The 18,011-nt window shown below is 35.8% G+C and overlaps 1 protein-coding gene across 10 annotated transcripts in view; it reads left to right on the top strand.

Annotated features, from left to right (window-relative positions):
* Positions 1–18,011, top strand: part of KMT2C (lysine methyltransferase 2C) — a 305,698-nt gene that overhangs the window by 187,429 nt on the left and 100,258 nt on the right. For all 10 annotated transcript variants that reach the window (XM_030933367.1, XM_030933361.1, XM_030933358.1 and 7 more), the window contains 4 exons: positions 8,582–8,701; positions 11,424–11,540; positions 17,326–17,427; positions 17,620–17,724. In XM_030933367.1, the coding sequence (XP_030789227.1) occupies positions 8,582–8,701; positions 11,424–11,540; positions 17,326–17,427; positions 17,620–17,724 (444 nt within the window). The remainder of the gene's footprint in view (positions 1–8,581; positions 8,702–11,423; positions 11,541–17,325; positions 17,428–17,619; positions 17,725–18,011) is intronic.

Here is an 18,011-nt window from a genome sequence, read left to right as displayed (position 1 = left end):
TTTTTATTAATTGCTAACTCTTGTTAGCAATTTCAAGTAGGACTTATTTCAATAGTTTCATGAGAAAAAAATCTTAGAATTGTACTGTTGATTTTCAGTAAGTAAAGATAAATCTTCCTGTGACTGCTTTACATTATGTACCTTCTACCCTTTAAGAATGAGTTCCATTTCTTTTTAAGTGAGATTTAAGTAAAACTGCATGGCAAAATGAAGATACTGTAGGTATGAACTATTTATCATTTTACGAAATTGCTACTTTCTGAAGTGTTTTTTAAAATTGCAAGATAACAGGTAGTGGAGAAGTGTTAATTCACAGTAGTAATTTGGAGTTTTGAGTTTCATGATTTAAATTGCTTCAAGTTAAGTTTTAAGTTTCATGTTTTAAATGGATTAAAGTTTGGCTTTTTATGGGAATAATATCTTGATTTTAATCATATAATTTTTAAACTGTAAGGCCAGGCTTTTAAGAAAAATCATTTTTTTATTTTGAAAATTAGTCTCCTCTGTATCAAACCCAGATATATTTTATTCTCTAAAGACAAGGTACACCAAAGGCAAAGTAGTTGTCAGGTAGGATTTAGCTGTTTCTGCATGGCAAACACGTATGCAGTAAAACTAGACCATTCTTTATATATGCCTTTTTCTAAGTATTTTCCTTGACATTTGTTTCTGCTCTACCAAGAAAGGTTTTTCTTCTCAAACCAGTTATTCTCCTTTCCAGTAAGTTTTTTTGTTTTGTTTTGAATAGTTGTATAATAATAATGTCGTTGTGACTCTTAAAAGACTTTAGCAATGGAAATTTGAATCTCAGATTTACTTTTGGTTCATATATTTACATTCTTTAAAGATACTGCTTCATATGTATTCCTGTAAAATTTTACGTATATCTCCTTCCTTGAAGACTTTTGTTTCAGTTGAGAAACCAGATTCAATACATTAGGACTCTTTTTCTGTAGACTTTATGTTCCGAAATACTGGGGAGGGGGGTGTATTTCCAGGCTTATTCCATCTTATATGAACCATGTCCTAGTATTTTGCTGAGCTGTCTTTCAATTCCCAAATCTGATGATAATCTATTTTTCTGCCCCTCTTGTTACTACTTCATCATTTGCTGCTAATCTTGTAAGCATTTTGTAGGCTGTGTTTTCCCTTCCTCCAGCTTTCTAGTTTTCCAGTCTTGGTTTTAACTACGTAGCAAACAGCCTTCACTTGATGATGAACCTGGTAATACAGTGCTGTTATTAGGGAGAGTATGAATTGAATAGTATAAGATAGATCTTCCATTGGTGAGGCTCTGGGGCCCTAACTTGCAGGAAATATTCTACAGATAGGAGTGTGTATATCCTTACGTTAGAAATACTGAAATTCAGTATTCTGTTATATTAATTTCTTTGATATCAGGCATTTCTGTATTATACTTATGTTTTTATTGTTTCTTCTGCATATTCTTCACATTGGGGACTGGCTATAAAATAAGCTGCATTTTCCTGGCTGTGATTGTGATGTAAGCAAGATTCTTTGGTTTCCAGCTATTTCTTGTTAACATCACTGGCATTTTCATATTTTGTTGAACCTTGCCAATTCTTTGGTCTTTACCAGTACGGTAAATACTAACCAAAGAAATGTAGATTTACCTTAAGTTATGCCCCATGGTGGGCAAATTGTTAAGTTGATTTTCTGTAATAGTATTATATGAGCTTTTTGAGGAATTCACTTCAAAATTAAATGAACATTTTAATAGGAAACATCGGAAAGATCTAGTTTGTGATAGCTAGTAATTGGATTATCAGATGTTATCTGGAGGTACAAGCTAACCAACCAGTAGAACGGTAAGCCAGTGCTGTCTAATATAAATATAATGCAGACCATATGTGTAATTTTAAATTTTCTAGTAGTTACACTTAAAAAAAACAAAAACAGGTGAAATAAATTTTAATCTGTTTTATTTAACCTGGTATATTCAAAACAATATTTCAGCATTTAATCAGTATAAAAATGAACAAGATGCTTTATACTTAAAACATAACAATTCTGACTAACTACATTAGAAGTGCTCAGTGGTCACATATGATGGTGGCTGCCTTATTGGACAATGCAAGACAAAACATTTTGAGAAATATGAAAAAAGCAGTTCCAGAATTACTGGTGAAATTAAAATACCAAAAGAATTCAAGATCGACAAACTAAGACTGTTGCTGTGCTTTCACAGTCTTTAAGGACTGAAGTAGAAATAACTCTTTTTCTGTTGTTCATGGAACACGTTTTAATGTAGATAATTGCTAAACCATTTGTTGCAGCAACAAATCATTCTGCACATTTTCATATATATTAAGTTTTAAATATATAATCCAAATAACCCAATATAGGGGATTTTCTGAAGTTGAGATGTTAGGACCCAGAAAATGGAATTTATATCTCAGGTATTGGACATCCATTATCAAATATCAAATCATATAGAATTATTTTCCTTTAAGGAGGTTAGTAAAGTTTAGTTTTCTGTATTTTTCCTTTCATATGGAATGTTTTAGGTGCTATTTAGTGAGAAATATAATGTTTATTTTCTTTATGACATGTTTCAAATATATCTCAATTGTGTGATTTAGAACCTGACTGACTACAGGAATAGTAACACATTTTTCTGATGGCTGTGAATAGAGTAAGATTCCTTTTGTTTTTTGTTTTCTTGCCTACTGTAAACGCAGGATTTCACAAAGATGAGGAAAAATTAGACATGATAAGGTAGGAGAAGTAACAGACAGCAAATTGGATGTTGTTTCATACAAATTGTCATAATGACCTAGTTGTATTTTCACATCTTTTACTGAAGTTATATATGTATAAAATTTAGTATTTCATTTTTCACCATTTAAAAATATTTTTTATTTTTTAATAGAGATGGGGGTCTTGCTGTGTAGACCAGCCTGGTTACAAACTCCTGGCCTCAAGCGATCCTCCCATCTTGGGTCTCCCAGAGTGCTGGGATTACAGGTGTGAGCCCCACAGCGCCTGGCCCATTTTTCAGCATTTTTGTAGGTTTATGTACTTTGCGACTTGGGTTTAAGAAAGTGCTTATTGACACTGCCACATATTGTAATCAACTTGGTAGATTTTAGAACATCAGTCTAATGGTCCTAACCTAGACCAATTAAAATGCACTTCTAGGATCATCTTTGACTGTAACCCTGAAAGCGGAGTCCTGAACTAGAGAAATGTGCTACTCATTTTATTGATTTTTAAAAATGCATTAAACTTAATACTATAAGGAATGGTCTTTAAAAATGTTGGAAAATAAAGTGGAAATTTAAAATTTATCATATTAAATCATATCATTTGTTTTTATTTCTGTCTTTAGTCCATTTCTCTCATTGCACAGTTGTATTCCCATTCTAATTAGGAAATTCTGAGATCATAATAATCTTAGGTCTTCTTGTATTATTTACCCTGTATGTATCATCACATATTATAGAAAGATACTTAAATGTAATCACACTACTATGATCTAGTTCAGACACCTTCATGTTCTAATTGCTTTCATGTTGGTATTGAAAGATTTTATTAGGCATTTTATGAAACATAGTATTTGCAGTAGATATTTCTTTATTTTTTTTTTATTTTTTATTTTTTTATTTTGAGATTGAGTCTTGTTCTGTTGCCCAGGCTGGAGTTGTGGCGTGACCTCACTCACTGCACCCTCTGCCTCCCTGACTCAGGCAGTTCTCCTGTCTCAGCCTCCCGAGTAGCCGGGACTATAGGTGCACATCAACACACATGGCTAATTTTTAAAATATTTTTAGTAGAGACGGGGTTTTGCCATATTGGTTAGGCTGGTCTTGAACTCCTGACCTCAGGTGATCCACCTGCCTTGGCCTCCCAAAGTGCTGGGATTACAGGTGTGAGCCACCACGCCTGGCCTGCAGTAAATATTTCAAGAAAATTTCATAAATGAAAACATAGGTAATGTATTTTGATATCTCTTGGACAAATTATAACAAGCTTACTTTATATTATAAGAGGAGTACTTTCCGTTTTAAAAGTAGCCAGAGAACCATAGTTATAAACCTAAAAAATACCTATCCCTTTGGAACACCAAGCTAATGATATAGCAGGTTAGAAGTACCAGACTTTCCTTTTAGTTTACTTGTGCTTGTTGTGGTATTTTTGGAGACATTACTGTTGCTAGCGCCACCTAATTTGTATTCTGAAATTATCGAAGGCTAAAGCGGATAAAACTGTTTTCTTTTGTTATCAAAACAGGATTAGGTCTAATTTCTTTTTCTTCTTGATATTGAACTCAATTTTATATATGAGACTTCTTTTAAGAACTCCCTAAATAGTGAAGTGTTTGCTGCTGTAGCTCCAATGTACACAAGTGATTATATTTACCAAAAAGACAAACTGTAAACTCGTTTGTTTCTTTTACTAGTTATCTTCCTTTCTGCTCTGTCTCTTCATTGCTTTCACTTTTTCTAAATTAGACTCACTGTTTATATGCAACCTTGGTTTTGCATAGTATGTTGGAAGAGTGTGGGGCCGGGATTTATTTAGGATTTGGAGGTGTAAAGTTTGCCAGTGAGACACCAAACCTTCTCTGGCTGCTTTAAAAACTGATAGTACTCTTGGGCTGTAAGAGTGACTTTGATCATATTTAACAACCAGCAATAGAATGACTTTTAATAGAAAGTTGCTTCTAAATGGCCTGTCCTCCACCTGTCATTATTGTTCTTATTTCCCCATCCCACAGTCCCTGTATAACTTACTAGCTTGGACAGTTTACCTGAGAAATTGGCCTCAAAGCAGAAAGAAATTTAATGCTAATATTAAACGATTTTGGGGTTAAATTATTTTTCTTGGGTTCAAATCCAGTCCCTGCCAGATAGTATTTTTTTAGTTTCTGTAGTATTTGATAGCAAGTTGGTTCTATTTACAACTTAATGATTACATTAGGAACTCTTTTGCTTTTAGTTCAGTTGATAGATTAAGGGGGCATTATATAGATTTTTTTTAGTAATTTTTATAAGTGAAGAAATTCAAAATTCTAGGTTATTACTGGTGGAGGCATTAGTGTATTTCATATCATAGTTCATTATTTATTGATGAATTCATACACATACGCAAAAAAAGATAATAGATGCTGAGCAGAAAAAAAATTCAGTAAGTGCTGAACAGAGTGCTTAACATAGCGGTGAACAGAAAGGAGCATGATCTTTAATTACAGTATAGAAAGTGCTGGATTGTAGGAGGAGAGCCCATATATTATAGGGGCAGCTAACCTTTTCTGAATAGTGTAAGTTCTTGATCAAAGCTAAGATCTGAAGGACAATTTAAACTTTGATAATTATAGCTATATTTTAGTTTTAAGGTCTAAGGAATATACTAGATAATTTGTCAGAATATCTAAGTATAATGATAGTTTTTCTTCAGAACTATAAAATTACACAAAGTCTGTCTTCTTTTTGAAATGAGAAAAAATTTTGGCATCAAAGCCAACTTTTAAATAATAATGAATAATACATAATTACCAGAAAATTCCTATTTCTGAAATAAAATTATTCAACATTATTTTTATCTTAGAGTTGACTTTCTGTGTCATATTTTTGAGAACTGTCTACTGCCAATGTAATATTAAACTATTGACTAAAAGGAATTTAAGATGTAAGCCCAATCTCAGAGAAAAACCAATGCAAATATTGAGAGAACTAAATTTAGAGATCTCTTGCTCCCCAGTTCCTACCACTAAATACAATTGCAAACAATAAAACGTCCAGGGGTGATGGAATGAGAGGGTACTAATGGTGTGGTAAGAGAGATGATGGTTCATTGGGAGTACTAAGGAAAGGTCTCCTGATGAGAAAATATTTAAGGCCATACCTGAAGGGTTAGAAAACGCCAGACATGGGTGGCCGTGGTGGCTCACGATTGTAATCCCAGCACTTTGGGATGCCAAGGCTGGTGGATCCCAAGGTCAGGTGTTTGAGACCAGCCTGACCAACATGGTGTCTCTACTAAAATACAAAAATTAGCCAGGCATGGTGGTGCACGCCTGTAATCCCAGCTACTCACGAGGCCGAGGCAGGAGAATCACTTGAACCCGGGAGGTGGAGGTTGCAGTGAGCCGAGATTGCACCACCACACTCTAGCCTGGGTGACAGAGCGAGACTCCATCTCAAAAACAAACAAACAAAAAACAGCAGACATTTATTGAAGGGCTGGAATGGTATAGTAAAGTGTTCTGAGTTAGTTGGGCTCTGATTGATAAAGAGCTTGGCATGTTTGAAGGACAGCAGGGAAGCCAGAATAGCCGGAGCAGAGTAGCAGGGAGACAAGTGCCACAAGATGAGGTTGGAGAAAGGCACTGGGAAAGGTTTGTCTTTTAAGTGCTCTGAGAAGCAGTTGAAGGTTTGAAATAGAATAGTGACTTGCTTGATCACATTTGTACTTTTGCAAAGTTCCTCTGGCTGCTGTGGGGAAAGGCTTGAGTAGATGCAGGGTGGGAACAGCATAACCAGCAGTAGACTCTTGCAGCATGTTAGGCGAGAGATGGTGGTGGCCACAACTGGGCTGCTGGCGGTGGAAGTGACAAGAAGTAGAAGGATCAGAGACAAAACTTGAAGATAAAAAGTCTTGAATTTACTGATGATCTGCATTGACGAAGTGTTGGGGGAGAGGACTGAAGGAGCAGAGGAGAGTGACAAGGGACTGGGTGCCATTTATAAGGATGGGGAAGACTGGGATGAAACCGGTTAAGGGAGAAATTTTTTAAACATGGCAAACTTAAGAGGTTTTGTGTGAGAAAATGGAAATGCTAAGAAGGAAGTTGAAAATCCTGCTAATTTGGAGATCTCTGGTTAAAACTAGATACAAGAATGTTAAGAGGCAACAACTTCCAAGACACCCTCGTTGTAGATAATACCATTTCGGGTCTAGGCTCAAGCCCTGGGAAACTCCAGGGCTTTGGAAGTCAAATACAGGAAGAACATGTACAGGAGATGAAGAAAGATTAGCGAGGAAGTCAGTGAAACATCCACAGGTGTGCTGCTGCCAAATCCAGCAGAATAGTATGCCAGATGTTAGGAGCATGAGTAAAATAAGAAAAGAGAAATGGCTTTTGACAATACAGAGGTTACTTAAGACCCCGGACTACTAATAGTAGGGAAGAAGACATAGGTACAGATTGAAGTTGATTTGAGATTATGGAAGTGAGGTAATTGACCTGCAGTGGTTGCTGCTTAGTGAAATCAGCATAGTGATTATGTGAGTTAGGTTAGAGATTTGATGGGTAAGAAAGAATACCCAAGGGTGATCCTGAAGGGAAAATAAATAAAGTGTTTGCTACAGAGAATGAGTTGGATAGCTGGACTTTAGTGTCTGTGGATTGAGTTTGTGACTTAAAAATGAAACCAGTCTATTGCTTGCATGGCTTTTCTCAAAATACTGTTATTCCATTACCTGTCTCTTACCCGAAGAGTAGTCACATTCTTATTTCTGGTTATTTTAATTCCTGGTGGTATTTTTATGTGATTAATGAGATACTACTTGTTAATTTGGTAATATTCTAGAAACCCGGTAAGTACTATGTACCTTGTCTTAAGTTTTGGTTACTTAATTGGTAAAATTATAGCATGCACCATTGATTTACCTAATTCAAAATAGATTATTTTATTGTTTGACATTTGTCTTGTGTTTTTCTTTAAAATGTTATCTTTGTGGAGTAAACATTTTTTTGTATGCTGTTTAGCATCTTCATCAGATTAGTTCAGGGTGTTACTGAATATGGTTATTTGGAAGTAAAATGCTTTAGTTTTAGTTATATAGCTTTTAATAAGATACTATGTTCCATATAATTTATCAGATACTTTAGACATTTTAATTCGCAAATTTAGGACAATTTGCTTTAACGTTTCTTCATATTTGTCCATTGGATGTAATTTCCACAAATATTCATTTCCCTAAGTAAAAACTGAAACCCAAACCCACAACTAATGGTCACTGAAGAAGGAGTGATTAAATGCTAATAAAAATAATGGTATTTGTATTTTAATGTTACCAACTCTCCACAGTTTAAAGTTTATGCATTTATCGATTGCTTATATTTCTCATCACATTTTTTGGCCTACTGGTTTTGGTCGTTTATAGCTATAGAATATAGAATTCCTTATGGTTATCCATTTCTCCTTTTAAGTAGAATGATAGTTGTTAGAAGAAAAATAATCCCCCAGTACTTTCTTCTAGTGTTAATTCTTAAAGTGTGATTGACCTTTATTTTACTTTTTGGTGCGGTAATTGCAGTTCATGAGTCAATGTTGATGTCATATAAACCTTAATTTTTAATGTTTCATTGTAGTGATGTCTCAGCCAGAATAAAATATTTAATGTAAATTGTAGCAGCAAACATTTAAGTTATTTAAGTTACACTTTAAGTCACTGCTAGTGATAAGCTTATTTTGCCTTCCTTAAAGCAATTTGTCCTAAAGTTCCATACGTTTGCATTTGTTTTTGCTGTTCTAAAATTCCTTAGTTGCTGGCTTTGACCTTTTATGTTGCTGAGTTTTACACATCTATTTTCTCAACTGCCATATCCTAGGGGGCTTGGAGTACCCATAATACAGTGAGCCCACCTTCCTGGTCCCCAGACATTTCAGAAGGTCGGGAAATTTTTAAACCCAGGCAGCTTCCTGGCAGTGCCATTTGGAGCATCAAAGTGGTAAATAAAATTGCATTTACATTCATATATCATTTCTGTCTGATTGTTTTGCCCTACTGGATGTTAAGAATTAAATCTGTCTTTTCTAGATTGAGCTTCTAGAGACACTTTTTAAATCTAAAAATTTTAATGTAAAGAAATAATATGCATTTAAAAATCAAGTATACATTTTTAATACCTCTTTTTATGGTTAATTCCTTTTGTTGTGATTACTACTGTTTTTATGAGGGAGAAGTCCTTGACATGTAGACCAAAAGGTAATTAAGGACATTTTCATTCACGATATCATAAAACTTTGTTGCTTAGAAAAAAGCAAAAGAAAAACTCCATTATTTTATGATGTTCTCATGGAGAAGAAATACCAGAATTGTGGCAGATTTCATTGTCTGTGGTTAATACCTTAAAGTGACAAGGCATTTCCCCCCATGACAGTGGTTGATGATTCTGTCAGTCCTTGAAGTAAGTAGTGTGATGCATTTTGAAGAGGAAAAAAGTTAATTTGGAAAAGTATTAACTCAAAAGTTAAAATACTTCATTGACTAGAGGTGACAATTTTTCTTCATCTTCTATATTTAATATTCTGGAATATGGCTGTTTAATTTAGACTCATCAAGGATTTTAAGGAATTCTAGATTATACTTTATTTTCTTTCATGACTGGAAGAACAATTTTTTTTTTAACCTCCCTACCTCCCCTGATATCATCCAAGATATTGAGGTATAAATATTTTAAGAGTCGTTTGACAGTTTTGTAATACAGACCACCAGTTTTCACTTTTTGTTTTTCTGGGTCAGCATTTGATGTTGGAGAAAATAAATTGAGAGATTACTGTAGTATTGATTTTTAATCACTGACTTAATTTTTCAAAAATCTTTAATACCAATTTAAAAACAAAACAAACTTGGCCAGGCGCCATGGCTCAGCCCGTAATCCCAACACTTTGGGAGGCTGAGGCAGTCGGATCACTTGAGGTCAGGAGTTCGAGACCAACCTGGCCAACATGGTGAAACCCCGTCTCTACTAAAAATACAAAGAAATTTAGCCAGGCATGGTGGCATGTGCCTGTAATCCCAGCTACTAGGGAGGCTGAGGCAGGAGAATTACTTGAACCCAGGAGGCGGAGGTTGCAGTGAGCCAAGATCGCACCATTGCACTCCATCCTGGGTGTAGAAGCGAGACTCCGTCTCAAAAACAAACAAAAAACCCAAAAAAACTAACCTGATCCCATACATCTGTTGTTCAAAGAAGCTGATGCATCTCTCAAGGGATCTCAAGGAGAGCAGGTTAAGAGAAGACAGGAGTGGCAGTTTGAAACTGGAAGCTGGCTGTATTTATTACATCCAAAGGGAAAAAACCCATTCCTCCCATTCCTTTTATTCATGTGTATCTATTTTATGCTTACAGTATCACCATAAAGTTACCATTCTGCTAAATAGGGAATAAGTTCATTTCAAACTATGATAAGGGACATCAGTTGAAGATATGACATATTATTTAACTTGTTGGGAGGGAAACATCAAAGTATTTTCCTGAGCATCTGGATAATTTTAAATATACATAATTCATCTACTTAGGTAGGTGCCAGGTTTTTTCAAGGTGTAGTTAATTAGTACAAACAAGGGTAGGGGAGCAGGGAACACCGTACTCTGGTTCTTAAATTATCAGGGAATTTAACTAACACATTTTCCCATACATTTATTTTTTGTGTAAGAAGTCAGATAAATTATTACCATTTCAAGTATTTATTATTCAGATTATTTAAAGCAAAGCTTTCACAAAGCCTTTTGCTAGCTTTCCCATAATCCTCAAATATTTTTTCCTGGCTGGACGCTTTGGCTTACTCCTGTAATCCCAGCACTTTGGGAGGCAGAAGCAGGAGGATCACTTGAGCCCAAGAGTTCTGGGCTGCAGTGAGCTGTGATCACACCACTGCACTCCAGCCTGAATGACAGAACAAGTTCTTGTCTCAAAAATAAAAGTAATAATAATAATAATAAATTTTCTTCTAAGTACTATGGTGAATGAGGTAGAAATGTTGAGTTCATAAGAGAACTGTTGAATAGTGAAGGAAACTGAATTTTAATGACAGGAAGAATACTGTTACACACTAGCAAAAATGAACTTTCATGCTGATGTAGCAGTACAGAATATGGTTCCAACCCAGGGACGCTGGAGCCAGACTTGCTAGATAAGTGACCTTAGACAAGTTACTTAACCTTTTTATTCCTCAGCAAAGTCATCTAAAATGGAGATAATAAAACCTACTATATGGGATTGTCAAGAGTAAAAAATACTTAAATTAGTACATAGTAAGTACTCAATAGATACTAGCTATTACTGTAATCACTGCAAGACCAGTTAATGAGAGAGTTCTTCCTTATACTCTATACTGTATATTAAATACAATTTGTTGCACTTCGAAATATCTGGATTAGGCTGTAGTTGTTGTAGCCACCGAAAATGTAGGAGTGGGAAAGAGAAAAATCATGCAAAGGCTTGCTGAAAGCGTTCACAGTGACAGGCCCAAGGTATGATTCTAAGGTTGTAAACATTTTATATTTAGATTTTTAAGTTGTGGAGTATGCTTTTAAAGATACAAATACTTACCTAAAAAAAAGTGTTTGTGTAACATTTAATAAAATGTTTTATCTCAGTGGCATTTGGATTTAAAAATTCTTTTCGGCTGTCACAGAATGTTGACTTTTCCTAATCTGTTAAATAGGGCCGTGGGTCTGGATTTCCAGGAAAGCGGAGACCTCGAGGTGCAGGACTGTCGGGGCGAGGTGGCCGAGGCAGGTCAAAGCTGAAAAGTGGAATCGGAGCTGTTGTATTGCCTGGGGTGAGGCTTGCTTCATGTATATTTTCTCTAATCTATATGTCAATTGATGAAAATCTCACAGCAAGTTATTTTGATCTTAAGAATCATATAAAGAGGCCAAAATGTTTATTTTATTTTACTCTGTCTCTACTTTGCTTTTTTTTTTTTTTTTTTGTGCCTCTGGTTACATTTTCTTGTATATTTACTTTCTCATCCTTTCTCTTTCCTTACCTTCCTCTTTGACTCCTTATCTTTCTATGCCAACCCTCTCCATAAAGTCAATGTGTAATATAGTTGCTCTTTTATTTAAAAAATTTTAAGATTGATAGATATTTGCTTATATCATGTTATGAGGCTTTATTTATATGTGCATTACAAATATTTGCTAACTACTAGCAAATATTTTATGTAATAACCACTATTTTATTAAAATCCTGTTTTTAAAATTCTGAAATGTCATTTTAAGTACAGGTGAAATTATTCAAGTTTACTACTAAGCCAGAGGAGTAAGGAAGCTTAGATTCTTGTCCTTTTTTCAAAAAGAAAAATTTTAAAACCAGGCTTATTGAGGTATAGTTGATATAAGCTATATTTGACATGTACAATTCCATAAGCTTTGATATATGTATACACCCTTGAAAACGATACCACAATCATGATAGTAAATATATTCATCTCCCAAAGTTTCTTCATGCCCCTTTGTAATTTTCTGCATTCCCCCTGCCATCCGTCCTCGTTTCCAAGATTAGTTTGCATTTTCTAGAGTTGTATATAAGTGGAATCCTACAGAATTGTACGCTTTTTGGACTGATTTATTTCAGCACAATTATTTGGGGATTCATCTATGCTGTTGCGTTTGTTAACAGTGTACTCCCTTTTCTTGCTGAGTATTAATAAAACTGGATGCACCACGGTTGTAGACTTGTGCACTTTTTTTTTTCCCTTCTTTTTTTTTTCTGAGACAGGTTCTTGTTCTAATTCCTGGGCTGGAGTGCGGTGGTGTGATCATAGCTCACTCCAGATTCGACCTCCCACCTCCATCTCCCAAGTAGCTGGGACCGTAGGTGTGTGTCCTACTATATACATCCAACTCCTTTTTAAAAATTTTTAATAGAGACAGCATCTCACTATGTTGTCCAGGTTGGTCTCGAACTTCTGAGCTCAAGCAGTTTTCCCACCTTGGCTTCCCAAAGTGCTGGGATTACAGCCATGAGTCACCATGCCCCAGCCTGTAGTCTTACATTCTTGTAATGTCTTCATCTGGTTTTGGTATCAGCATAACTCCAGCTTCTTAGAATGAATCAGGAAGTGTATTCTCCTCTTCAGTTTTCTGGAAAAGTTGTGTAGTAGTGGAAATATTTCTTCTTATATTATACATGAATTTATTAGTGAAACGATCTTGGCCTGAAATTTTCTTTGTGGGGTGGTTTTTGTTTTGTTTTCTTTTTTTTTTCTTTTGAGATGGAATTTTGCTCTTGTTGCCCAGGCTGGATTGCAATGGCGCGATCTCGACTCATGCAACTGCCACCTCCCAGGTTCAAGTGACTCCTCTGTCTCAGCCCCCTGAGTAGCTGGGATTACAGGTGCCCACCACCATGCCTGGCTCATTTTTTTTTGTATTTTTAGTAGACAATTTTTCATCATGTTGGCCAGGCTGGTCTCGAACTTGGCCAGGCTAGTCTCGAACTTCCGATCTCAGGTGATCCACCTGCCTTGGCCTCCCAAAGTGTTGGGATTACAGGCGTGAGCCACTGCGCTCAGGCTGGAGTGCAGTGGAGTGATCTCCGCTCACTGCAGCCTCCACCTCCCAGGTTCAAGCAATTCTCCTGCCTCAGCCTTCTGAGTAGCTAGGATTACAGGTGTGCACCAACATGGCTGGCTAATTTTTGTGTTTTTGGTAGAGATGGGGTTTCGCCATGTTGGCCAGGCTGGTCTCAAACTCCTGGCCTCAGATGATCCGACTCCCGAAGTGCTGGGATTACAGGATGAGCCACCGCGCCCAGCCTATGGGTCGGTTTTTAACAACAAATTTTGTTTCTTTAACAGGTACCTATTTAGGTTATCTGTCTCCCCTTGCATAAATTTGCATCTTTCAAGAGATTTGTTCATTTTGTCTATCTTGACAAATTAAAGGAATGGAGTTGATCATAATATTTCTTACTATTTTAATACCTGTAGAATCTGTAGTGATTTCACCTTCCTTATTCTCAATACTAATACTTTGTATCTTGTCTTATTTTTTTCCTGATCAGTCTGGCTAGAGATTTATCAATCTTATTGATCTTCTTGAGTCAGCCATTGTTTTCATGGACTTTTCTCTATTTTCTTTCCCCTTTCTGTTTTATTGATTTATATTCTCATCTCTTTTTTCCTCTCTTCTCACTTTGAGTTTAATTTGATCTTCTTTTTTTGTTTACTCTTTTGTGTCCCTGTTTGGAAGGGACATTTGTGAAGTTTAGGTCAGAGCTTTCTGTTCCCTGGCTTATATCTGTGGTCTAAGAAAATGAAATATCTATCACCTTCTGAATAAATCACACTATTATCTATGCAGGCAACAATAGCACTTATTTTCTCAAAGTTTACCTTTGCCCTCAAGGTAATTTATTTTTCTAGCAGTCTAAAGATCATGAAATAAATTATAAAATAAAAACAGTGGGTCCTCAAGCTAGATGATACTGTTTTCTTTCTTGCACGGACAATTATTTTAAAATATTTTGGTTTTTCTGCACTTATTATTTAAATATAACTCTCTACCTCCCACTTGAATCTAGGGACATTGTAATTTTTTACTGCAGACTTTGTTGCTGGTTTATACTGGGAATATATTGTTTATCATTTTCAGTGGAAGCATTCACTGGTTAAATTTCCTTTTAAAATTAATAATGGATCTTTACAATTTCTTTGAGCTGCTCAGTGTGTATAAAGTGTTGAAATTTCTGTTAGTGGTTGGGAGGTAGAAATAGATACTTTATCTCTATTTTAGCCATTTCCACAATTACATATCTTAATAGTCTTCTCAATGCATCATTAGTCCTATGGCTGAATTAATGATTACTTTTAGTGGTCACTTAATTTCTTACTGATCATGATGATTCTACTTTTGTGAATCATCTTGGATGATTCTCTAAAATCTTAGAAAACCAATTTTGAAGTATGCATATAACACATCAATACATTTTTTCTATTTACAAAATTAAAGCATTATAGGTAGATCAGAATTTACCATTGCTAACTCCTCAGTCCTTATTTCCCTGTTACCAGTTTGGTATCTTTATATATTAGGTTGATCCGTATGAAATTGCCAATATTATTTCTGAACTGATGAAAAGCAGCAGTTTCTTATGATTCAACCTATTATATGTGCCCGTAGACTACATATAATGACTTTTCATGTTTTTATAAGTGCTACACCTCACATACTGTTCTGCAATTTATTTTTTCACTCAACAATGTCTTTTAATAATTTCTTTCATGAGAGTCCATATAAATTTCTGCCTCCTTGCTTTTAAAATGTTGCATAATTTTCTAATGTTTGGATTTGCCATTGTTTTACTTATTCTGTAATGATGAATATCGACATTATTAGGGTTCATATGACTGTAAATTGCTCTTATAAAGCATTAGTACTGTCCATTAAAACTGCTTTTAGACCGAGCGCGGTGGCTCATGCCTGTAATACCAGCACTTTGCAGGCCGAGTTGGGCGGATCACTTTGTCAGGAGATCGAAACCATCCTGGTTAACATGGTGAAGCCCCATTTCTACTAAAAATACAAAAAAACTAGCCGGGCATGGTGGCAGGCGCGTGAACCCGGGAGGCGGAGCTTGCAGTGAGCCGAGATCGCACCGCTGCACTCCAGCGTGGGGGACAGAACGAGACTGTCTCAAAAAAACCCAAAAAAACTGCTTTTAAATATATTTATTTTGAAAAATACTGAGATGTAGTCCTTCTATTTAGTTAACCTTCCTTCCTAACTTCCTTCCTTCCGTCCTTCTTTCCTCTCTTCCTCTTTTTTTTTTTTTTTTTTTTTTTTTGGAGATAGGGTCTCGCTCTGTCACCCAGGCTGGAGTGCAGTGGTGTAATCTTGGCTCACTGTAACCTCTGCCTCTCGGGTTCAAGTGATTCTCCTGCCTCAGCCTCCTGAGTAGCTGAGACTATAGGCGTGTGCCACCACGCTTGGCTATTTTTTGTATTTTTGGTAGAGACGGGATTTCACCTCCTTGCCCAGGCTGGACTTGAACTCCTGAGCTCAAGCGATCCACCCACTTCAGCCTCCTAAAGTGCTAGGATTATAGACATGAGCCACCACGCCCGGCTGGTTAATCTTCTCTCAGTTGTTCCTCAAGAAAAGTAATTCTATTGTTTTATGTTTTGACCTTGAACATAACCTGTTGTGTTTCAACTCTGTCTTTTCAGGCTTAGGTTGTAAGCTTTTTAAAGAAAGAGGATTGTATTTTATGATTTTGGCACTGCCCTCCTTGTCTTCTTCTACAACTTTTAATTCAGCGCTTTATTTTGTTTCATAATCACTGTAGAAATTAGTAACAAACCAGTGGGTACTTAGTTGATGTAGTCAAATAGAAGTAAGTCCAGACTGAACAATATTGGTTGATAATCATTTGGATAATACTGAAATTTTGATATTATTCAAAATAATATTCTAAAGTGGTATAATAGAAATATAATGAGAACCACATATGCAATTTAAAACTTCCTAGTAGCCACGTTAAAAAGTTACAGTGAGGCCGGGCGCGGTGGCTCAAGCCTGTAAACCCAGCACTTTGGGAGGCCGAGACAGGCGAATCACAAGGTCAGGAGATCGAGACCATCCTGGCTAACACGGTGAAACCCCGTCTCTACTAAAGAATACAAAAAACTAGCCGGGCGAGGTGGCGGGCGCCTGTAGTCCCAGCTACTCGGGAAGCTGAGGCAGGAGAATGGCGTAAACCCAGGAGGCGGAGCTTGCAGTGAGCTGAGATCCGGCCATTGCACTCCAGCCCGGGCGACAGAGCGAGACTCTGTCTCAAAAAAAAAAAAAGTTACAATGAGCTGGGCGCAGTGGATCACTTGAGGTCAGGAGTTAGAGACCAGCCTGACCAACATCGTGAAACCCCATCTCTACTAAAAATACAAAAATTAGCTGGGTATGGTGGTGGACACCTGTAATCCCAGCTACTTGGGAGGCTGAGACAGGAGAATAGCTTGAACCGGGAGGCGGAGGTTGCAGTGAGCCGAGATCACACCATTACACTCCAGCCTGGGCACCAAGAGTGAAACTCCCTCTCAAAACAAAATAAAGGTTATAGGGAACAGGCTAAATTAATTTTAATGCCTTCCATTTTGACTGATATATCTAAAATATTACCATTTCAACATGTAATATATAATTAGGTGTTGTATTTTATGCTTACAGTACATCTCAGTTCAGACTAGCTACATAGCAGATCTCAAGTGTGTGTCACTAAAATAGAGTGATAGATTTGTGTGTGTACATACATATAATATTATCATTTATAGTTTCTTGATTAGAATTCTGCATAATCAAGTCTTGCTAAGACAGGTTTATTATATTTTCTCATTACTTCTTGGTCTATAGGAATTCTACTCTAAAGAGAGAATTAGGTGAATAATAAAATGTTAAGACTCCATTTTATGGTAGTATTTTAGCATTAATAGTATTTGGAATTGTTATTCTAGACCTTGGCAAAAATATGTGTTTTGATTATGAATTTTCTGAAGCTTTCCAGTTAAGTATAAAACAAGTGAAAAATATAACTTCATATTTTGTGTATTTTGCTTTTTATAGGTTTCTGCTGCAGATATTTCATCAAATAAGGATGATGACGAAAACTCTATGCACAATACAGTTGTGTTGTTTTCTAGTACTGACAAGTTCACTTTGAATCAGGTTTGAACTTAACAATTTACTGTCTTCCTCATTGAATTCCTCCTTGCACATTTCTGCTTTATCTCATATATACAGAAGTCATCCAATATTTAGCTATAGAGCTATATTAGTTAAGAAGATATTTTTAAAGTAAAATTTGTAGATTTTTAGCTTAGTCTCCATTTAAAATATGTTCTGTTTTCTTAACTTCAGGATATGTGTGTAGTTTGTGGCAGTTTTGGCCAAGGAGCAGAAGGAAGATTACTTGCCTGTTCTCAGTGTGGTCAGTGTTACCATCCATACTGTGTCAGTATTAAGGTAAACATCCTTAAATTGAGTTAACAAAAATGTAGTGAATTTTTATTTGATTTGAGTGGTAACATGAACTCCCAGTTCTCACAGTTAAGTATGATGAATATTATACATATGTGACAGTATTTAAGTACTTTAAATACTGCTTTTAAGGGTTTGCTATTTCAAGAAATTTGCTCCTCTATAAATCTTATATTGTACTAATATCTTGCTTTTGTCTTGAATAAGTAAAACATAAAAATATGTGCATTTAACTTAAAAGATAATTTATACTATTCACAAAGATTTTAGGT

The sequence above is a fragment of the Rhinopithecus roxellana genome, chromosome 6, assembly GCF_007565055.1.
Source record: "Rhinopithecus roxellana isolate Shanxi Qingling chromosome 6, ASM756505v1, whole genome shotgun sequence".
Taxonomy (NCBI): domain Eukaryota; kingdom Metazoa; phylum Chordata; class Mammalia; order Primates; family Cercopithecidae; genus Rhinopithecus; species Rhinopithecus roxellana.
Note: the sequence above shows the minus strand (reverse complement) of the source record. Positions and strands in the feature narration are given on the sequence as shown.